This window comes from Myripristis murdjan, chromosome 9 (assembly GCF_902150065.1).
Source record: "Myripristis murdjan chromosome 9, fMyrMur1.1, whole genome shotgun sequence".
In the NCBI taxonomy this organism is placed as follows: Eukaryota; Metazoa; Chordata; class Actinopteri; order Holocentriformes; family Holocentridae; genus Myripristis; species Myripristis murdjan.
Window position 1 is genome coordinate 31172597 of NC_043988.1, and position 23829 is coordinate 31196425.

At 42.0% G+C, this 23829-nt stretch overlaps 1 protein-coding gene across 1 annotated transcript in view; it reads right to left on the reverse strand.

The window, feature by feature from the left end:
* adamts3 (ADAM metallopeptidase with thrombospondin type 1 motif, 3) overlaps positions 1-23829 on the reverse strand; it is a 170495-nt gene that overhangs the window by 17370 nt on the left and 129296 nt on the right. Inside the window, exons 9-15 of the mRNA XM_030059711.1 lie at positions 21550-21682; positions 16872-16985; positions 16601-16746; positions 14615-14790; positions 13239-13372; positions 10347-10470; positions 5573-5653 (exon numbers count right to left, since the gene is read on the reverse strand). Coding sequence (XP_029915571.1) covers positions 5573-5653; positions 10347-10470; positions 13239-13372; positions 14615-14790; positions 16601-16746; positions 16872-16985; positions 21550-21682 — 908 coding nt within the window. The remainder of the gene's footprint in view (positions 1-5572; positions 5654-10346; positions 10471-13238; positions 13373-14614; positions 14791-16600; positions 16747-16871; positions 16986-21549; positions 21683-23829) is intronic.

The following is a 23829-nucleotide window of genomic DNA, read 5'->3' on the forward strand; positions in this document are numbered from 1 at the left end:
GAGCTGCTATGACTTTTAATTTCCTCACTCTTCAGATAATCTATCACTATATCATCTATATCACTCAGCATCGTTTTCGTTTAAATGTTGGAGCCGATGATGTGAGGACACATGGATCATGCTGGCGTCTATTTTGTCCTCACAGGTAAGACGACGACTATCCCAAAACCTCAGTGTTTTCCTTAAAACGATAATTTGGATTCTTGCGATTTAGTCATATTTGCTGTAATACCTCCACCAAGTCTGGCCCGTCTTCTGTTCCCTGTCGCGAAAGTGTGTGTGCTGCTGCAAAATGAATGAAGCAGATATGGACCAGAAAATAACACAGTTTTGAATGCCGACACGAAGCTGAAAATTTGTTTTAAACGATGAACAGCGTCACATGTTTGTTTCGGTTTCACTTTCAGCGCTCTTTTCAGCCCACTGGCCTCTTAAACGGTGGGACTATTTTCTGCCCTAGAACTGCCACTGTGCTGCCCTGTGGATTAAATATGGGACCAAAGCACCGTTTCATGGTGAGAAAATAGTTCCAGAGGACTGACAGGAGTGTTGGAAGTTAAACCAAAACAAATGTGTGTAGTGTGCATATCCTTCAAAACTATTTTTCAGCTGTGTGCTGCCGCTCAAAATTGCATTGGTTTCTGATCTTTATTAACTTCATTCGTTGAAGCAGTACGCTCCTGGTGAAGCTCTTGTTCTTGTGACAAAGAAGGAGTTAATGGACCAAACTTGGCGGATGTATTACTCTCTTTATCTTTGGTTATTTGTTTAATTAAAATGATCAGTTTGACACTAGTCTAGGTGGCGCATACATGCATAAAAGCCAGTGATGGTGCAGAAATTCACTAATTTGGTTCAGGAAATGCTGCTATACATTTTCATATTGAGACACCGACTGAGTGTGTCAATATGTCTAATGGCACAGCTGGACATTTTGACCAGACGAATCAGTAAGAAAGTTAGAAAAATGTTTCGTATCATCCATCAACATGTCATTTCACAGAAGATGACAGTCACGCTGATGATGGATGCTCTGTTTACGTAACTACAGCAGAAGAACGGTTAAATTTTTACAGCACTCTCAAGCGGACAGTAATGTGTGCAAATGGTCAGATTTGCATCAAGTAGACAGATTTTTGCATTTAGGTTTGCCAGAATGCTTTCATGTGGCTTTTCACCTTCACAAAGGCAGTTTTTGCAGTTGAAACGCTGGTTGACTTTTGTCAGTGGGGGATTTTCTCTTTTCCTTCTTGAGCTGCAGGGTTTCGTCAAAATAAAAGTAGTCACATCATACAGATGGTACAAAGTTCTTCAGCTGGCATGGTCCTGAAGCACAAAGCCATCGTCCTCTTAACTACTAACACTCAGACTATTTAATGGGCCTTTCAGCTTCATGATAACAGAGAAGCACTGCTCTCTTTCTCATATGCTATTTCATAATTTAACATAAAACACTAGGTAAACACTACTGCTGTGTTGATGCACACCTAATACATATTTTTAATCACAGCCATAGCTTTCTGGACTGCTCCTGTTTAATGAAATGAAGATACTGCAACATCTTCACGGTGGTGAGACGTGATGTGGGTGTTCACGTTGACCCCAACCGGTCTTTTTTAACGTTTCATAACAAACTCTCTCCTGAGCCGAAGTTCTCTCTCAGAGCAAATAATGATATTCTGTGGCTGAGGCGCATGTGGGAATCAGAGAATCCAATTTACCTGCATTATTAGGGCACGGCGGGTCACCTGCATGACACATAACTGCACTCTTATTCTTGTGTTACCGTGTATGGACTGCTCGCTGCCTCAAAGAACTGCACAGGGAGTTTCAAGCCTATTTCGGAAAATGTTTTATTTAAAAGCCTTTGCAGCTCCGGTTACACTTGTGCAACCGGGGGTCAATGGATTTCGTGGGTCTAACATGAGGCCAACAAGGCATAAATTGAGGGTGGAAGTTATTATAGCCTGTATTTTATTGCATGAGACTGAAGAAAAAAAAATCACTCTAATTTGTTACAGAAAGTAGTGTTGGAAAATCTACTGAGGCTGAGAGCAGAGATGTTTTAACTCGAGTTCAACACCAGCTGACTAGTACAGATTGACCTTTATAGTGTACAACAAAGGCTTCAATTAAGATACACAATGTAAAAATCAAAATAAATATATCTTTAAAGGATTTAAATCATCCAGAGGGAATGATTACGTCCCTTTTTTTCCACTCAGAAGACACAATATGTAAGGTTATAAATCTGTCAGTGTGTTTTCAGTGTTAAAAAATGTATTTTATTTATATAGCACGTTTAAAAATCTAACAAAAGGCTCATGTGGAGCTTGTTCTACAGGCAAGAGCAGAGAAGTGTGCAGGTTGCAGGCTTGGTGTGAAACAGAGTCATCATCATCGGCACTTGGAGGTATGAAATCTGTAATCAAAATCAGTGGCACTCCTGTACATGTCAGAAAGGGCCTGGAGCTCCCTCCAACCTGGAATTAGATTAAAACTGATTGAGTTGGAAAAACTTGATTGTTTGCGATTGAGAGCCGTTTATTGATTGCGAATTGAGAAAGAAAAAACTCCTCCTGCCTGTCAGTGTCTACTGAGAGGAGCCTGTGAGGTTGGTGGGAGCAAACTGGGGGCAATAAGCAATTATTCTGAGCCTCGGGAGGCTTGATTTCATCCTAATCAGGAAGACTCAAACCCTTATAACAAGGTTTGAAAGGTATCATATTGGGCCTAAATTTGATTTATGCACAAGTGAAATGGAGGCTGATTGCAATCATATGGTGGACGTAGGAATAAACTCAATATTATTCATTAACAAATAAGATGACAGCCGGCCCTTGGCTCTGACGCATTGGAAGACATCAGCTCCCCTTCCAGTTTTAGCATAAGAGTGAAAAATGAAAATAATATAGATGCCTCAGGGTAGGAATATTTCTGTATCATATGACGCTTGGAGAACAGGAGCTGTTTAGATTTTTTTTTTTTTTTTTTTTTTTTGACATGAAGAGCAGTTTTGTTTTTTCCTATTTGTTTTAAAGACGGATGATTCTCAACAACGCACTGATGCAGAAAACTATCCTGCTAAAAGGCGTCTCTGTGAGCACTTTAAGCTTGTGAGAAGCTACAGGTGGCTCCATTCATGCGCACCGAGCGGAACAGAAAACCTCCACAGGTTGAAGAAGTAAACGGAGCAGGTGGGACGAAACGCTTCGAGAAACTGTTTCACCGACTGAACTGAACCAGCAAAGGCAGCAAGTGCACTAATATGGTCTTGGAGGGGGAACTTTACTAGTATGGAAATCCTATAAGGGGATCATGCATTTAGTCGTGTGCATCTGTCTGCAGCTAATCTCACATACTACCGGGCCTGTCAGCATGTTTTTTTTTTTTTTGTTTTTTTTTTTTGAGCAGAGTTGTGACTGTGTGATCAAGGAATTTTGATTCAAAACCAGTTTTACATCACAACTGAATACTAACTTTTAAAAGGATTTAACTGGCCGGTAGGTGCTGCAAGTGATCAACAACAGTTTTTTTTTTTTTCGATTATGTCTCATCAAGCAATCGTGTCTTCTTGCCAGAGATTTAAAAATTAACGTGCATGCCGGGGCACGTTAGTTGGCGGATTCTTTTATTGGCATTTGCACAAATTGACATTTTGCATTGCTGGTCTTTTGGAATTAGCCAGATTAGTCTAGATTAGCGCGCCAAGGTAGGAAGAACGTGGCTAGATCATTGCGGTCATTTGAAAACATAAAATAATGTAAGCCAGCTGCTCAACCACCTCTCTTCCCACCACCAACATGACATGACAATGCCATGTGTGTGTGTCATTTTGCAGAATTGAGCACTTGATCACTTTCTCACAAATCCATAAACCAGTGATGCCAGACTCTAATCTGACTGACTGTCATGTGGGCTTTTTACATCCACATTTTATGCCGTACCTGTGCTGAGCTGAACCAAACTCCCCCTTCAGAAAAATCTCCTTGGCTGCTTTCACAATAATGCTTTTGATTTATTTTAATTATTCCTCCCGGGAAGAACATATTCTGCACTTTTTCTTTCCCCTCTGTAACCTCTTTATTATTATTATTAGCTGCTTATTAAACAGGTGAACTTGACCTGCGTTATAGAGCTCAGAATGCATGCTGTAATTTACATCATTTTAATTGCATGTATCAGGGCGAGGTCATACTGTATATGTTTTTACACTCCTGCATTTTTCACTCCATTTTGTGCTTCCATCTGACTTGCCAGACCTGATGCTTCACATATCCATTTTCCACTTGTATTTGAACTGGCAGAGACCCTGCATGCACTCAACACTTGGATGTTTTAGTCGGTAACATTCCTGGCAGCCGCGGGGATGTTAGGCTGAAATAAAGGGAGGGAGCAGAGTTATGGAGCCACTTCCCAGAACTGGAGTAGCTTCGGCTTTTATCTCACTGATAAGTTCCCTGTCCAAAACCACCAAATACATCTGTTTTGGGAGAGCAGAGAGGTTTAGCGAGGCGGGAGGGGGGAAAGCTCTCAGTCTGGTAGTAAACTATCGACAAAAACCTCTCTGAATCAGCAGGTACTTTATCTCGTGGTATCACGGCGTAACTTCGCTCTTGTATAAACACTTCAGGGTCACAGGAATATTGATAGGGCACCGCGGCTGTCACCCCTGCCCCCCGCATCACCGGCTGGTTGTGATGTTGCTATTTGTGCAGAAACGGGGAGTCAGATAAACAGCCAAAATGTAAATGCAAATCTCACTTGGACAAACACGCCGCCTCTAGCTGAGAAGATCATTGCTGACCCTTTTCACCCCGCGGATGCTGAATAAATCACGTTTTCCTCGGGCCGTTTGCACCGGCTCGCACAAGCAACAACAAACAGATTAGCCACCTCATTCATCCCGCCAGCGCCTCCGCCTGCTGCGCTCAGAGTGGAGATACTGTTTTTTTACTTTCTTACATGGGGTTGAGAAAATACTGTTTATTTTTGTTGTGTTTTTGGACACTTTCACCTTGCGACTGTACGTTTGCTCGTAAACTGATCAGGCAGGTGTATGTGTTTAGACGTAAACACCTTTTTGCATGATGTTTGTCGACCCAAAGAACCAGCATTTATGTTTACTGCGGCTATGAGGATAGTGCACACTGACCATATTTCATGTTTTCGTGATTTTGGCCACAAATAATGCTGATTCCCTCCTGAATCTGCCTGACTGGTGCCGTAAATTCACCTCAACACAGTCAATAAAAAACACAGTTGAAAAAAAGTTTTCCCATTATTTGCTGCAGAGAGAGAACTCGGGATTCTGCTGATTCTAATCCAGATCCTAATAATGAATGTGCAAAATAAGGAGACTAATTTTTCAGCCCGGCCTTATCCTGGTGGCCGACAAGCAATAAATTATGCAAAGTGCATGAAGCAAATTGCGATGTGCGCCCGTTGATCCGCCTGGAAATGATGAGGAGGACGGCGAGGAGGCGCCGCGAGGCCTCCACGCACGTGTGCCGCGTCAGCCTGTGTTTGTGTTCGTGTGTGAGCGTAACCAAGTAACGAGTCGAACACTTACCAAGAATTTGAGGGGAGGCCTCATGTTCTTGGATGACCACATGTCTAGCTCCAGGGGGAATGAGAAACATCTTAAGGTAACCTTTGCACGTTTGCAGCGGCGGCGGCAGCAGAAGTGAACGAGGTTAGGAGAAGACAACACAGGGAGAGGTTAGTGAGCAGACACAGACATCTCTATCTACCCGTCGTTTGCAGGGGTGGACATCGCACGTGTTCCAGAAGTTGTTTTTTTCCCACTTTGCTCTACAGAGATGGTATTTTGAATTAAAAAAAAAAAAAAAAAAAAAAAGCACTACATTACTACATCAGCTTCCCTTCCCGCCTGCCGGAGACAGTTTGATTGAAACACACTGTGTGGGTTCTTCATTCACATCCAGCCGTCGTGTAATGAAGGGAAATGACTCATGTGCACGTTCATTACTCATGAACTCGGGACAGGACGTTGCTCGAATTTGATCTGCTTTGGTGTCCTTTGCGTTCACGGTGATTCAGCGCACGCTGGATGTGAATGAGAGAATCGTCAGCTATATTTCAATGCGGCACGGCAAACGGGGGCTTTTCAGACTATAGAGCAGCAAAGTGTCCTTCCTCCAGCGATGTCCACCGCTTGCAAACCAACAGCGACTCACCAAGTACATTTCTAGAGTCTTCCGTTTCGTTCAAATACACATTTCGAGCTCCTTTGGGCAAGAAGAAGGCTCCTCTGGTCTTCCCTTAAGAAACGGAACGAATGAGTGAAGTTAGTTTTTGCGGCGCTCTCCTCTCTCGCCAAACTCTGCGCCGGCGTTACCTAGAGGCCTATTTAATGAGCATAGCAGGGACCAGAACATTTTGCATCAGACAAGGAAGCAAACTACTTCTGTTGGCAGAGCGGCACTTGCCAATCATCAAGACTTTGCAGCAAGAAAGTCGCAGCGCTGTAATTAGGCTCCATTAGGTGTGACAGGCAGGCGCCACACCGCTCGGGCCCCACCTGTTGTGGGAGCTTTGGAGTCGCTGAGGCGATTATGAATGCAACTGGCGCTCTGTCACTGAGTTCACATGAGGTTACAACAGGTGAGCGCGTGGAGCGTCCTCACTCTGTATCACAAAAATAAATAAGCATGTCTGACTCCCGGAAAAATGGCACAAACACAGCCTCGCCTCTGGGAGAACATCCACTGATGGCGATCGTTCTCGTCGCCAGCAGCCGCCCACAGTGGAAATTACAATTTGATGGCGCTTCAAAGAGGAAGAATTTTTTTTTATACAGTGGTGGAAAAAAGTTATCAGACACCCTTAAAATTTTACACAATCTCACAATCTCAAATGTTATCATGAAATATTTGTGGAAAAATCTTGTTTGTGTTTCAAAAGGTGTGGCTGCATTAGACAGATACAAACAAATACTAATTATATTTTTTTTGTTTATTGTTTACAAGAAAAACTAACAAAACTAAATTCTTGACAGTTGAATCTTTATCTTCAGGCGTGTTTCCTGCGTTAGGTTCCTTGTTTTAGCCATTTTTGTGTCTGAAGAACTTTCAAATGTGCTGGCTTTATATAGACACCAAGCTTGGCAACAAAAATTGTGTCTTTTAATAAAAAGAACGACCTTCATCACTGGTACCAAAATGACCCAATACTCAAACATTTTTATGTATTTTTATGGAACCAATGGGCTGTGACTGTACTAAAAGAAATTGCACTTGAAGTCCTGAGAGTGATTCTTAATGCAATATTTCACAAATGGGAAGTCCGAAAACTTTTTTCCACCGCTGTATATATATAAATTGGAGGAGAACATTGCACACAATCTGGGTGTGAAAAACAAAAAGTGACATGATGAAAGTGTCAGCATGTGAGCTTACATTTCGATCTATCAATCAGTGACAAAACAGGCAGGCTGATATCCCAGATTGCTCTCCAAAGGCCTGCAGGTCTGACACTTTGTTAGTTTTGATGGTGCAACTGCTCCAGAGGCCGTTTTTTTTTTTTTTTTTTCTTTTCTTTTTTTCCACATTCAGTCACAACTATCAGCGACGTGCATCACAAACACGCGTTAATTGATTGTGTAATGAACCAGTGACAGTTGTGTTGGGGCCGATTCGCCTCGGACAATTAACCAGATGAGGGAACAGCGGCACAAAGAGCGGCGTACGTCACTCGTGTCTCTGCGGTGTTAGTCATCCATCTGCTAGTCCTCTAGGCACTACAAGCAGTCAGAGCAACAGAAAACACTACAGAGGAGGCCGGGAGGGATTTCAGTAACACTGGATACTTGCATATTGTGTTTTCCAACACAGGGTTTTCTTTTTGGCATCTCTTGCTTAACTGTTTCCCTGTTAAAAAAGGTGAGTGGTTACTGTTACAGACAGAAAGTGAGAGGGAGATGTTACAACAGAGGCTCAATCGCACATTCAAATCAAGTGGATCCTGCGACGGTTTGATGAAGCCTTCATGCATCCCTCTCAAAACCTCCATAGTGGAAATACATATGGCTCGGTCTTTTTTTTTTTTTTTTTTTTTTTTTTTTATTCTGACGCACTCGAGCTTAAAACACATTTCAATAAAAATTAGGCTCATGCATTATTCATTCATACCGGCGTCATAAAGGGTTTCAGAAGGCACCATGAAATCGTTGCCAGTTTTAATTAAATGCATTCTTCATTCCTTCAGTTATTCTCACGTATCCGTTCATGCTGACAGTTAATGTTGAGACACATTGGCCAAAAAAGAAATACACCCTTATTTAAACCAACAACAACAACAACACACACACACACACACACACACACACACACACACACACACAAAAAAAAACCAAAGGATTCAGCTTGATATAGTATGTTTGATGAGTTTTTGACTGGCTGGTGAAACAAATTTGTCAGTGGTGCATGTCTTGTTTAGTGTAGTTGGGTTTGAGTGTGTGTGTGTGTGTGTGTGTGTGACTGAATCTCTTCACCCCGCCGACAGGGTGAAGGGCCCGGTCAGCTGAATGTGGCCTGTATGGCGGAGATAATAACTCTATTGAGGCAGCTTGAACGGGAGAAGTTAATAAAGTTAAAACCCAAATCGAACTCACTAATACGATTTAAAACAACATCAACAAAACACTTGAGGGTGTGTAGGTGTGTGGCTGACTGGGAACGGGCTGAAAATTAGTTCTGTGCACGGAGGTGAGGCCAGACAATGGGAGGTGATGAATTAATCCTCTGCTAATTATGCTAAGGGTGTTAATCCAAATGAAGCCAGGTGTGCGGAGTGACAGCTCTCAGAAAACTGGTGCACATTTCTGGAGCTCCACTTGCGTCTCTTTGCACTCTCCTTCACTTATTGGCTGGAATATAAACAAAGGATATGCAAATTTGTAATGCAGAAGCAAACTAACTTCCAAACTGTGAACAAAGAGCAGAAGTTTGCATTAAAGTGTGTCTGGAGTTACTATCATAACTGCCTTTTCACTGAAATACTTTTTTTTTTTTTCCCTGAGTCAAGTGCCTGTCCACTGATCCCCTACCAGCTCTGTCATTTTAGGAAATCACAGGGGGTTAGACTCCTTATTTTGTCCAAACGGCACCTCAGAGGGCTTCCTCCTTAGTGGTTTACCACATAAATCTGAAGTGCGGTGTTTGAAAAAGTGTTATTCAATTAGAACGGGCCACGTCGGGCTGACACTTGAATCTGCATTGGCAATATTCAAGGCTCTTCGCACTTTTTTTTCCACAGAATGAGATTCATTATCCTGGAAGCTGAGAAACAGGAACAAAAGAAAATGACCTCAGTTCTACTGGCAGTCAGAGAGTCTGCTCCTGTACTGGGAAATCTTTTCTTGGTCCACTTCAGCTGTCATTACAGCAGCTCCTTTAGAAATGAGACTTTGTACTTTTTAGATTTTAACTGTACTGTCGGTTTTTTTTTCTTTTTCTTTTTTGTCTTGTAATCTAGCAATCTCGTGCGTAGGACAGTGAGACGTAAACTCACCAAAGACAAATATCCTACACACTGCACTTTTTATAATTTAAAAGACGCCAATGAAAAGTTTTATGGAAGTTAATCAAGCTAATAATGTGCTTGTCTTTTTAAACTCTAGCCAATTCATTTTTTAACCCACATTTATCAACACATTTAACAGACGTAACACATTTACTTTCTCCTAACTAGTGACCTGCCAGTCTCCAAAACCTAAAGCCAAAAAGTCCAGCGACACATTTCAGGTTTGTGTCGCTGACTGGCGTGAACACGTGAAATAAAAGGCAAAAATGGACCAAGAGTGCAGCTACGTTACAGAGGTTGTAGGGGGGCATTCAGACTGCATAGCATTTTCTGCAAAAATGCCATTATTTCCAATGGAGAGACGCGGTTCAAGACCACGTTGCAGCTCATGTCTTCGGCCACGATTTTGTTGCAAAAGCAAAACTCTGACGAGACAAATCGAGGATTTGAGGCAGAGAAAACGCTGCACAGTCTGAAACAGGACCTTACGATGGGAATTTATATTTATGTATTAATGCAGATATCTGAAAATGAGGATTTGTTTGAGTTTCAGTTAGGAGCTGAGAAAAAAAAAACAGTGTTAGCTTAACAAGTGCACTAAAAAATCAATTATACTACACATTGGCAATCACAAATAACTTAGGAGGAACTGATTGATCAATAAGACCCGTACACCTTTAGTGAGACTAATTATAAATTGACAGGTTACTTAAAAACTGACATTATGTAAAGAGAATATTTGAGTGAGAGCTTGTTTCTAAAGGTTTTACAGGACAGTCGGCTCGGTGTCGGCGCCTTACCGGCTTTCTTTGGCGTGCGGGTGAACGTCCCTTTAACGGTGCGGCAGTGGGAGTTGTCGCCGCCACAAACTCCACATTTGTCTTCCACTTTGTTGGAGCCGATTTCTTTATCACAGCCAACTTTCTGCAAACCAAAGAAAAAAAAAAAAAAAAAAAGAGACAGACTCAGACTGGGAGCTGTGAGCTGACATGCCTCTCCTGCTGAGGGGAATTTGTGCGATCTGCATGGAAAGTCGACCCCGGATGTTTCAGCTGTTGGACTACAAACGCTGACTGGCCGTTATCTTCTGTGAGCAGACTGTCTCTGTAAATTGAAGATCAGGTCACATTTAAGCTGCGGCGTGAGCGGGAAAGTCAGACGACATGTCCTCGGTCAGCCGTGCAGGAGGGCTGCTCGCTTACGGCATAAAATCACCAGGATCATGATTATTTTGGAGCTCATGACTGTTTAACACGGTTATTCACTGACTTTGGACACATCGTGCATTTATTAAACTTGAAAAAACTTGTCTTTTTAGCAGTAGATTTCCTTGAACTTTAAATATAGACATGCCACAGCCTGAATGAGAGGGGTGCGCTGGATTTACGACACAAGACAAACTGAGAGCAACACCGTGAGACAGAATGCGGCACAATAACAGTTTTATCTTGATTATCTTGTTTTTGTAAAATCATCACTGAAAATAAAACTTGATTAATTCATCGCCCAGCCCTAACATGCAGACAGCCTAACTAATTTCACTCTAAAACCTGAAGATATTTTTCTCTTGTGGAGGCGGCAGGTTTAGCAGCCTGTGGGCGATGCTGCTCCTCACACAAACAGATCCGGGTGATAATTCACTATCATTTATCATCTTTCAGTAGAATCACATTAGCATGATAAGGTAATTTGGGGATGCTGTGACATAATTCTCGTGTCTAAACTGAAACTGAAACTGACGAAAATGGTAATTTGTAATAGTAATTTGATTATTTAACATAAGATTTTACCTACATGAGTGATATTGTAATATATCAGTATCAGTATTGAGAAAAAAAAATCATGTTATTGATTCCAATAATAGCTTCATGCACAATAATGTTACGTTTTTCAAATACTGCTGTTTGAAGCCACGATTAGCCGCGGTGTATACAGTTGTCCCTCGCTATGACGCGGTTCACCTTTCGCGGCCTCGCAGATTTTTTTTAGTGCAATTTTGCATGCTTTTTTTTTTTTTTATTACAGCGCATTGTTTCTGTGTCCTGATTGGCTAAGGGACTGTAGACCATTGTCAATCAATCTCCTGTACAGTACAGAATGCGTTCATTCTATAATACTGGACTTATTTTTCTACAAAGGTTTGAACTTTGAGAGTGTTTAAACAAGAGAGAAAAGTGAGAAAATGTTAATGCCTGTCTGAGAAAAGTGTATAAAGTGTGTAGTGAGGGGTTTTACAGCCTTAAAACATCTAGAATAATTGTAAAAAATAAAGCTGACTACTTCGCGGATTTCGCCTATTGCGGGTTATTTTTAGAACGTAACTCCCGTGATAAACGAGGGACCACTGTATTCCATTTTTAGTGAACTCTTAAGTTGCAGAAATCCACCTGACTTGTCAGTCTCAGCAACAGGAAGGAGCTTCCCAAGCCTTAACTGAGACGCTTTAGATTCACACTCTGTGCCCACATTGATTTCCAGGGTCACTGGTGGGAAATCTCAGCAAAAAGCAAGTGATGAATTGAAACTTAACCTTCTGAACTCAGATGTCTCCCATAAGTTACTCCCCAAGTATCTTCAAACCTTCAAAAATATATCTCATATGCTGTATGTTGAAGTCAGTCACTCTGAAAAAAAGGCTTTATAGGTCGAAATGTATCATCATTATTTTATAGTTAGCCAATAAAATGAAGCAGTAACTTAGTCCTCTGCCATACTCTGGTATTTTTTGGATGTGCAACCTTAACTTTATTATTCTGTATCTGGTTTCTGAGCTTGTAATGACTGAAATATACATTAAAAGAAGTGCAGATGAACTGTGCATCGTTTTATACATATTCCCTTCAAGTTCAACATGACATGGTTGATATCTGTGGAAACCTTCGTCTCTTATCTCAAATTTAAAATAAAGTTCTGTGGGCTTGAACAAAGGAGCAGCTGCATAAAATGCATTTGTAAAGATAAACCCACTAGTGAGTGGCTGTTGTTGAAGAAATCAAGGCCAGTTTTCCTTTATCAGAGTCCTTTGTCCAGAGAAAGCTGGACTCCCCAGGCACATCTAATGCCTGCCATGCAGCGGAAGGCTCTGAAAAGACTATTTTAGTCACAGGTTAGAAGATTTTGCAAAGACTGGGGATCTTGCAGGGTCACTATCTGCAAGACTACAACTAGACTCCTTTTGAATCTGTCTGACAAATATTACAGGAATATTATAGGAATATTCTAGGGACGTCTCTTCAGGTAATCTGAAAGGGGTAAATTATGAATAACACTGATGCATGCATGCCCGTGTGCCTGTCTGGGGTTACCTTGACTACCGGTGAATGAAGATATGGGGTCTAAAAACAATCCTGGTGATTACGGCTGTAGCAGCATAACAGGACTTCCCTGGCGGGAGTCTTCAGCAACGTTACACACACACTTTCACTCACACACAAGACTTGTTCACTGAGATTTGTTCACGAGCTTGTGTCTCTCTTGGAGTCCCTGCCACAGCAACTCTGAGATTTTGAGTGCACCCCGACTTTAGCAAAGCTCTCATGGTTTTATGCCCATGTTGGATTTTTTTTTCCCCACCAGTGTCCTCTCTGAAAAGCACACAGTTTGCTGAAGTCACGCGACGTGATCCTGAGTAATGAAGCGCTTCAACACTTGCCGCCGATGGATTTTGACAGTAGCTGATGTCGAGTCCTTACCACACACTCTCCGCGCACGCAGATGCTATAGGCGTCCTTGTACGAGCAGCGTGTCCCATCATGCACCAGCTGCTTCATGTACGCCACGTCCCCCGTCTCCTTCGACTGGCAGTACAAGTGGCATCTCTTGCTGGCTGAAACGAGACCGCAGAAAACTGGAAAATAAATACGTGGAACTCTGAGCTCAGTTTAGTTCATGGCTAAAATGTTTATTACACAATAAATTCTCAATATTATTATTATTATTATCATCATCATCATCGTCATCATTATTTTAATGCTAAATTATTGATCCTGAAAGATAAAAAAAGTGCATTTCATTGATTTTTTTTCCCAGTGTCCTATAGATCTCATGTAATGTCAAATGCACCTGAATGGTGTTTGGTCACATATTAGAAAAAGGGACAATACACTCAAATGAGCTGTCGCTGTCTTTTACATTGAAAACATGCTTCTCATCTCTGTTAAATATGAATTTGTTTTTTGTTTTGTTTTTTTTAGCATGAGCATGAAGTTTGTGAACACCTAACAGAGGCTGACATGCACTGAGGGCTGAATTTGTTATCACAAATATGACCGCGGTATAAAGAGCAGTTCACATAAAATATTCTCCGTATCTTTCATTTCTATCTTTCAGCTGGTTTGATTCTTCTGCACAACAGTCCGGCTTTAATGCTCAGCCTCTATAATTGATTTCCTATCTTCCATCTCAATGTCAAAATGCAACTGTACGCGATGCTCAATTTGTCAAGCTCGGCGCCTTCCATGGAACAGTGGGTTACCACTTAACTGCCTCGCCTCTCTTCAGCAACACAGTGGGGCTTCCTGCTGCTTTTCTACATGACTGGTTCTCAAAACCTTGAGCCTACGATTGCAATATAGGCAGCAAAGCGAGCAGGATGAAAGCAGCGGAAGATAAGTGAAAAGCAGAGACTGGAAGAGGATATGCTCTTTATTCTCACAATCCGTCTTCCATCTTGCAGAAAGGGAACATTTTCAACTTTGATGGCGGCCGACTGTGAACACTATGTGCAACCTTGTACACTCTGCGCAACCTTGTCTGCATCGCAGGCACAAAGGTGGGAGAGAGAGAGAGAGAAAAAACAACAACAAAAACACGGAAATCAATAGAAAGAAGAGAAAGCTGAAGGAAAAGGATACATTTTTTTTTTCCTTTCAGAAAAGAGAATGGAGAATTCAATCCAGCAGCATCGCCTCTGTGGCTCGCTCCGTGAGATTGCACAAACCCCAGTGGCCCGTCTTCCATTGTTCCTTTTGTTAGACGCCCAAATTGAGGCGCACACTGCTTCAAATATCAAAAGGGGCCCAAGCCGCGAAAAGGACAGGGACCCTGTGCCGGCGTGGCTCCGGCTTACCGTCGGGATGCTCGTAGGGCAGCCAGTGGTGCTTGGTGTTCTGGAACTCAAAGTGGGAGTTGCGGAGCTGGCACTGCTGGGCTCGGAAATCCTCAAAGTGCTTGGGGCAGTCGTCGGTCTTGCAGAGCTGATACTCGTAGTTTACCCCTGGGCAATCCTGGCCACCGTTGGAGGGCCTTGGGAAATGGAACGAAAAAACAAAACAAATAAACACCAACAAAACAAGTCACAGCAACAAAGAAAAAGCTCAAAAACTCAAGAGATGCTCAGACACTGTTACAAGCAGCTTACAGAAGCTGAAGGACCGCTGATACCAGGGCCAAAACCACCATTTCAGCATTGGGGGGGACAGACATTTTGGGAATGCCTGAACATTGAATTGCAAATATATTCCAGCAATATTTTTGGAGTGTGTGAACATTGGGGGGGGACTTGTACCTCTCAGTGTATATGGGCGTTTGGGCCTTGGCTGATACCTGCTGAGGACTGAAAACATGCTTCAAGAACAGGGTTGGTGCCATCAGAAGGATTTACTACAGCCAGAGGTCGATGGCAACTTTAGTCCATTCAAATGATCCAGACAAGCAACTCAAGTAAAAGTGGAGCACCATATGTAAACCAGCGTGACGTCCTTATTCATTAGTGCTCACTGAATAAAGTGTGTAATACAAGGAATATCCAGGTATGAGGTTGATGTGAGGACACCGGTCTGGAAGGCGTGCAGCAATCAGAGTCCGGTACAGACATAAAAGCTAGAGGCTCTGCAGCAGCATCAACATTTAATATCTGCATCACAAGAGAGAGGAACACGGTGCATTACACTACATGCTCCCAGGCTACCACATACTGTATGCCTATTATTACTAATTCATCACCTACATTGATTGGATTAAATAAGCTGTAACTTCTTCTGAGGTACTGAGATTCCTTGGCTGTGGTCATTTCCATTAATGCAAATGATTGCTCACTTCAAATCAGTCGCTCAAATGAACATCGGCCGAGCCAATCTGAGGCCACCCCTTTCAAGTGAATTCAGGTTGGAATATTTGGTGCGTGCCCGAATTCAATTACAATGTTCTCACCTACCCAGAAGAACCACACTAAGGGGGTAAACCAGGGCACCAGGACTTGTTTTAACTGGGCTAAACCTCAGCGACATGGATTTTTATTAACCCCTTACCGCTCTGACGGCCCACAGACGGGTCCAGCTGACTTACGGACTTTCAGAGGCTCAGTTTTAAGTTGCATTTATTGGCGTTGACTGGAAAGCTGAGACTCTTGTGGATTCAATGAGCCACATTTAACTCATGTGTGATGATGTCTGGTTTTCCTGGTTTTCTAGTTATACTGACAATAAAGAGGCGTTTCCGGACAACTTCAGAGTGCTCACAATCCAATCGCCGAAATACGTAATTCTTACAGAAATCTCCAAATTTCAAACATTTTTGTTACCAAATCAAAGCAAGAGTTTTGGTGTCCTAATGTTGTATTCTGGAGGGATTTTTGACCGGTCTTATTAGTTCTCGAGTGGTCAAAAATGGTAAAAAATTTTGCACCAAATCTGCGTAACAAATGGTATCAACATAAAAATCTCTGCAAGATGCTGCTTATGGCACACAAATGAGCATGGGAATGGCCAGCATAGGCTCCTATCATGCTGTTCTACCCCTTGTGCACTCTAAACAAATAAAAAAATAACCAAAACACAGTGTTTACTGCAGATTTGTGACTACAGTAACTTGACACACATTGCTGAGCTGCTTCCAAATTAATCTTCAGGGTCCCAGCTTTCAGATGTTGTTTACCACTTCTGTGTGGCTGCTGCTGCTGACCTTTTATTTGCCTCTGAAGATCCCCTGCCCCCCCCCCCTCACTACAACGGGACTAACAAAGGTTAACATCCATTATTTCCTCTGTTGTTTTCACCAATCGTTTCTGCTGCCTGACAGAAGTGAATAAATGCTGGGTAAATTGATGGCTTCTCACGCTGGGTTGTTGCACTGGCGCGTCCGGAAGCGAACTCCGGTCCCGCAGGAGCGCGAGCAGGTGCCGTATTTGCTCCAGGAGCCCCAGGCGCCGTCCTGCTTCACCTGATTAGGGTTCTTCCACATGCAGTGACCTTTGTAGCACCACTGCACAGGACAGAGAGAGAGGAGAAGGGAGTCAGATACGAAAGTCTCCTCTCCAGGCAGAGTCAATGACAGTGCAGGCAAAAATAAAAAACAAGGGTAGCAAAGGGAGGACAGATGAGACTCACTTTCCCCGGCGCACACTCCGTCCCGTCGAGAGGCGGCCCCTTCTTGGTTTTGCAGAAATAAGGATTGTCCGGGTGACTGCACCACAGCTGCTTGCACGGGTCAAATGTGCGAAACTGAAATACGGCAAAGATGAACAGCACATGGTAAACTGGGAGATTATAATTTGTGTACAGTTTGCGAAAAAAACAGTTTCCCAGCACAGAAAATAGCCAGAAGCCGTGCTTTACACTTATAAATTGGCCAAGTGCTGTGAATGCTTAGCCTACATTTGTGAAATCGCTGCTTAATTGACCTCTTTCCAAGAAATGAAAACTCCTCCTAGTGTATAGCAGCTCTGTGCCTCAAAGAAACAAAGACCAGAAATATGGCTCAATGCTTTTATTGTTGTTTGCAAAATGGGAAATACGCCTTTGTGGCCAAAGAATGAGTTAATTAAAGTCCAGTTTCTAACAATTTTCAATTTTCTAATATTTTTTCACCGCTCTCATGCACATTGTTGATTTTACAGAAATGTGCTTGATCCCTTGATCCCTATTCTGGTGATCTTTTGAATAACATGTTATTAGGACAAAATGTTGCTCATGGTATTTAAAGGGGCTTTTAATAGGGGCTTTACAAGAACTGAACGCAAATCAATATTATTCATTCCAACACACAGTAACAAGTACACGGGATTTCATGTTGCAAACCTTTTTTTGCGCCGTCAAGTGTAATTAAGGCTCGGTATTGACGATTAGGAGGCTTTCGGGACTAATACGACAAACTGCACAAAATGTTTCTGTAACGTCTGAGGGGAGAAGCAGATCCACAGTCACAGACCTCCCACATCTAACGGAGGGCAGCCGCCGAGGAACGAGATGCCCCGCAGGCCCAATCGTTGTTTACAGGTTTTACTCGCGCCGCTATCAGAGGCACTAAAGCTGATTGGACGGGAAAGGGTTTTCTTGGGAAATGGCTCATCGCTAACCTCCCGCTGCAGAGATGTGTGGTCAGACGTGTTCAGAGGATTCTGTCGGGTTATCAGACCGACTCCAGAGAATTGACTCATAAATTGGCCGTCCGGGAGCAGATGTTTATCCCAGAAGGCTTTGTGGACACAAACCCTGAGATCACTACTAAGAGCCGTTCAGTCCAGTTTACACCGCTTGAGATGCATATGAGGGAAAAAAAGTGTAATTTCCACCTTTTTCTGACTTTTTCCCTGAATTATGAAGCTGGAGAGCATCTACTGGTCAACACTTAATTTTAGCATTTTTCCCTCCTTTTCTCCTTTACTCGTTTTGCGTCCCTTAAATCGGTTCATTTCGCTATTGTTTTTGTTTACCTCATCTTCTTCCTCATATTCTAATTTGATATTCCAATCGCATTTTAAATCATTGGCAAGCTCATCACATCATCAGCCCAGTAACTTGTTAGCCATATTAAGTATCCAACAAGAGGCAGCAGTGTCAGCATTCATTGATGTTAGCTACGTTATCTGCGATGCAGTCGAAGCCTTTTTTTTTTCTGTTAATGAATGCTTGAATATGAATTGTTGTCAGTGCATGTTTGGCTGGAGAGGAAAATGAGTTTTGAGCTCCAATTCAGGCGATGTGACAGCGACCAGATGTCCCGCTTTGTCCCAGTATAAGTAAGTCCTTGGTAAAGCTGTAAAGCACTACAATGTCCTGTTTTTTTGTTTTGTTTTGTTTTGTTTTGTTTTTGCTATTTACACCCACACCTAGTGATGAACATACACATATTATATACCAAAAATGATCAGCATTTTCTGATGAATCTGTTAGTGCCGGGGTCAAAGTGATCTGACCTCGATTTTTGACGCTACGACCCTCGGATGCCATGTTCAACATAGATTCTGCGAGCAGATCCCCACAGGAACGTCTTTCTCTACAAGCTCCTTGTGTGTGTCTTCATTCTCTCGTTCTTAAACAAACCCAGACATGTTATACACCAAAAATATTCAGCGTTTTCTGCTGAATCTAATAATGCCAGGGTTGAAATTTTAAAAGGTGTCTGAAAGTCAGTACAGACGTTACAGTGCACCAATGCAATCCGTGTGTTTTGTGTTTTCTAGTGTTGCTACACAGTTTTCAACCATGTTTTGGGAGATTTCAGGAGAAAAAAATAATCTTTCGTCTGCTGAGGTGCAAAAGGTGTGCTTGGTGCCTAAGTGCCTGAGTGTGTGTGTGTGCGTGTGTGTGTGTGTGTGTGTGTGTGTGTGTGTGTGTGTGCATAAACGTGTGGGTCCTGATTTTTGGGGTTTGAAAATATGGTTAAGCGAGGAAATGCAGAACAAAAGCTAAGCTGGAGATAAGACAGGGAGGAGTTAAGTTCCTATCAGAATAAAAGCCATTATGGAGCAGAAGGCCTTTTGTTTGATTTGAGCCTTTTCTTCTGTTTTGCCTGTTTTGTTCAGGCTTTTATTTTCTTTATTTTGCTCGGTGAGTTCAATGCATTTGTCTAGAGATCTCATTGTGTGTTATTTTGGCTGTGCCATCGATTGCCTCCTGTGTGGATTAATAAATGTGTTTGGGCTGTGTGTTCCTGTGGCCTGCTGGTCGTCGCTGGGAGTGATTAAAGAGGAGACACACTTTTAGTTTGTGCTCAGGTCCCCCCTCGGCTGGGCATAACTATTAAAATAATTTGCTTTTGGTTGATATTTTGTGTCATTATGCTGTTTTTTGTCTTTCTTTTGTCGCCTCCTCCGTTGCCATTGAGCTGTTTTTTTACTTTTTGGCCGAGAAAATCTCGCTCTTTATTACATGTTTATCTTTTGTACTAGTTCACATCGACAGTGTTTAAAAGTGCAATATAAATAATGTGCATTATTGCAATTACCCGTGTGTGTGTGTCAGGAGCTAATATGGCTAGATTAGGATGACTGATTCAGAAATGATTTTCCTGATTTTCTCATTCATTACGATCTGAAAGGGAGAGCTAATTGTAATTTAGCACTTGAATACTAAACAGTGAGATCAACATGAGCCTCCACACACACACACACACACACACACACATCCTCTCTCACATCTCACATCTCACATCTCTGCTTTCAGCTATATTCCTGGGCATGGACGACGAACTTTTTGTTTGCAGTGGCAAATGAGAAAATTAGCTGAACTCAGCTTTTTCCAACGAGACAACAAAACAATTTCTATAAACTTGTCATAAAAAAAAAAAAAAAAAAAAAAAAAATAGCCATATTTTCCAGCCTCATGCAGAAGAAGGGAGGGTTTTGAAAGTGGGGCTGAGGGATAATCCATCAACATTATTTCTTACATTAATACTACATAATACAATACAAACACTTGCATGTTTATTGCCTTTACTAACGTATTTTACTTCAAAAAGACCCATTTAAAAACAATGAAAAAACAATTCTCACACATTGCCACAACTGATTAGAACGACTAAATGATCTCATAAGAGAGGTGCACATGTGCCAAACACTGTAGGAGCAAGAAAAACAAAAAGTTTTCTACTAATATAAAGACATGTCTGGATCTCACACTGCTGTCTGTAGCTCACCAAAGCCTTAACCACAACTCCAAACTTATTTGATCAAAATCAAATACCAGCAATAACAGGAGATTTTTACTGTTTGTGGCTGTTTGTAACAACTACGGTGAATGGGATTGTGGAAATGGGATTGTGAAAGTATGTTTGGGAAACTCCTCCACTCCCCAATACATGCACGCACACACACACACACACACACAGCTGGCAGATGTCATATAATTAGGTTTTGAGAATCCATGTTTTTTTATTGTGCTGCTTCTGGTGAAGTCCGGGCTTTGAGTCAACTCCTCTGGCGTCGTGTTTTGTTCCACAGATTTGTAAGGCAAAATAATATTACTCAATGTATTTAAATATATTTTTTTGCATATTTGTTAGCATGAATCAGTCCGTGAACTTGATGAAGACCTACGAGTCGGTTTACAACACTGGTTTACTTGAAGACACAGTGTCTTTGTTTTTTGTTTTGTTTTTTTTCACGGCTGTCTGCATCACTGAAGGAGAAATATCAAGCAAAACTTCCTGGATCTTGTGTCTCACACTTTCACCTAAACAACACCTGTCATGTGAGCCACCAGAGCCATGCAAGACATTTCTCCTTCCTCTGAACTCAATCGATGAGGCTCGTGGTTTACTGTAATGTTTGGTGCTAGCTGGCTACAACATAACCCTGTAGTGTTGTTTATTTATATTTATTTATTGACAGTAGCAGAAACATTTCCTGAACCTTGAGGTGTTTGAACACTCTGCCACAACTCAACACATGACAGAATATTCGCGGCCACACCATCTGCTCTCCGCCAGCAGCTTGCAGGTTTGATGTGTCTGTATGAAACGCGCGACGATTCAATGTCCGCGAGTCTGTTTGGGATCGTAAAGCCAAGTTTCTGAGGAGGCCGCTCTTGCCATCTGCTGCTCTCTGCATCTGCTACTTTAACCTTAGGATCACCCAAAAAAAAACAAAACAAAACAAAAACAAAACGACGCTCTCCTCCTCCTGGGTGACATCTTACTTTTCTCAACTCATTGCACGCAAAACGAAGTTTCATTTTCTTTCTGTTTTCTTTGTCCACCATCTTTCCCTGCTAGGTTTCACTTCAAGGCTCTTTTCTTGTCTTTTCTTTTCTATCTTGTTTAATTGTCGCCTGCGAGCATACTCACCGAGGTGCAGATCTTGTAGCCCACTCCAAAGTCAAATCGGCACTGCTCGTCCATGGAGTAGTTGATGCCGGGGAGCTCGGGCAGCTGAGGCCAGTCGTGTTTGAAGGGGTCATCCAGAAGACAGTCATATGAGCTTGTCAGGGCAAAAAGAGAGAAGTGGCAAACAGTGCATCAAAAAAAAAAAAAAAAAGAAAAGAAAAAAAAATGGATAGGCAGTCAATATTTTTCCTGACAAAGACAACGTGGTGATGTTTGATTGTATTTAAAGTTTTGTATCTGGATAAATTCTAACCTAACAAACCAGAGGAAAAATATTTGCTGACCCGTTTGGACTTTTCGATGGACTGAATCGCCTGTGATACTGTTTGGCTTAAATTACTGCAGAGGGGCAGACTCAGGTCCTTTTGAAAATACCAAGCAGATCTCACGCGGCTGGAATCAACATTGAGTTTCAGCGCCGGAGATAAATGACCAGCCAAACGTCTCACAGTTTAGAGTCTTCTTGTTATTCTGCGTGTAATTGCTTGCTTGATGGAACGCACATCACTTTGATAATTTCACGTATTAAAACTGGAGGCTGTGCAAGGGCGGCTACCAGATGCTGTAAATAATTAAATCCAAAATCAATTGCAGCTGTGCATTCATGTTTCAGTTTATGCTCAGATCTGCCGCTTGAGAATATTTTACAGCTTGTCTCCTTCTCCACCCTCATCTCTTCTCTCTCTGTTATTCTCTCTCTCTTAGTAAAAGCTTTCACACTCATGGCTGGATGCTATTGCACTTTCTCCATCCATATAGAGTATCGACTTTTTTTTTTTTTTTTTTTTCTGCACTGGACCCGCTAACAACAGTCGGACTCACTCTGAAATCCATTACAATACACGCAGATTGATTACTCATTGCCATTGTCATTTTCTTTGACACACCGTCAATACTGTTGCAGTGTGTTAGGCGCTCCACTGGACTTTCTCCGTCATCCATTGATTACTTTACAGCTGAGTGAAAAACTCAATGTCTCTGAATAGAACAGAAACCACCGATGCATAGAATGAAGCACACATTAGCTGCAGTTTCAGTGTGTGTGTGTTTTTTTTTTTTTTTTTTTTAAATATTGAAATGGAAAAGAAACGACTGCATATGCTGGAGTTTGATGAGAGGAGTCGTGCACTTTTGTTACTGTACGTCTGCTTCGCAAACAGATTCATCATGGCAATGTCTCTTTGAAAGCGTAATTTACCGCTGGATAGATGGTCTTTTCATAAAACCGGGCTGTCCGTGCCGTAGAGAGACACAAATGTTTTTGAAATTACAGCTACACGACCAGACAAAACAAAGAAAAAGGGCTGTGGTATTCTCTTTAGCTCACAAGGTCGAAAACCTACAATAACCAGAATGCACTGAGCTTGCTGGAGTAGGAAAAAGTTCTCCTAGACAACATTTGTTTGTTCACGAAAACCTTTTTAGTTGCAATGGTGTTACATTGCATTGTTCCTGGGAGCAAGAGATGGGCTTACAAAAAATGAGGGAGTACAATCTGTGGTTCAAACAATAGCCCTCGAGAGTTTTTTGCAGGAGAAATCTGGGTGCAGGCAACATGGAGCGATCACTTGCATGTAGTATCCACAAATATTCCTATGAGAAGTACAGGAAAGTTGGCTTTTAGGGTGCAATTAAACTGCAGCCTTTAACTCTCCATATTTTAAGTTGAAATAAAATAAAATAAAAATCAAAGGATCAGTGTGCTGGTTAAGATCTATGACTCTCACGGCTGTTATTATATGCTTAAAAGAAAATTTAGCCATGATTTATGTGACTGTCCAATCAGTGCTGATGGTAAATGCAGTCTGCTGAAGCATTAAGTTCTTCACTGCCTGCTACAATGACGGAAAAAAGTGAGTTCTCCTGCAGGCAGAGCCGTGCCGACAGGGCCTACATGTACCACAATGCATTGCATGTGAGCTTCTGACGCCCATTGGCCAAATACTTCCAAAACCTGCACGTCTTGTGGAGGTGGATGGGTTTGGAGGTTAGAAGTGAATGGCGAAAACTAGAATGGCGTCTTAAAAACGTCACTCTTTTCATCAGAAAACTGAAAAATGGCATATACACTCAATAGACAGTGAATGAAGAGAGGGGGTGACGGTGGTGACAACAAAGCAGTGAATCAGAGAAATGAATCACTATTTTCTGATTGTTTCCCAGCGGTTACACTCTAGAGCGCAAATAAACACACACCACTTCGTCATAGCACGTGTCAAAAGACAGATGCTGGTGCTGGAA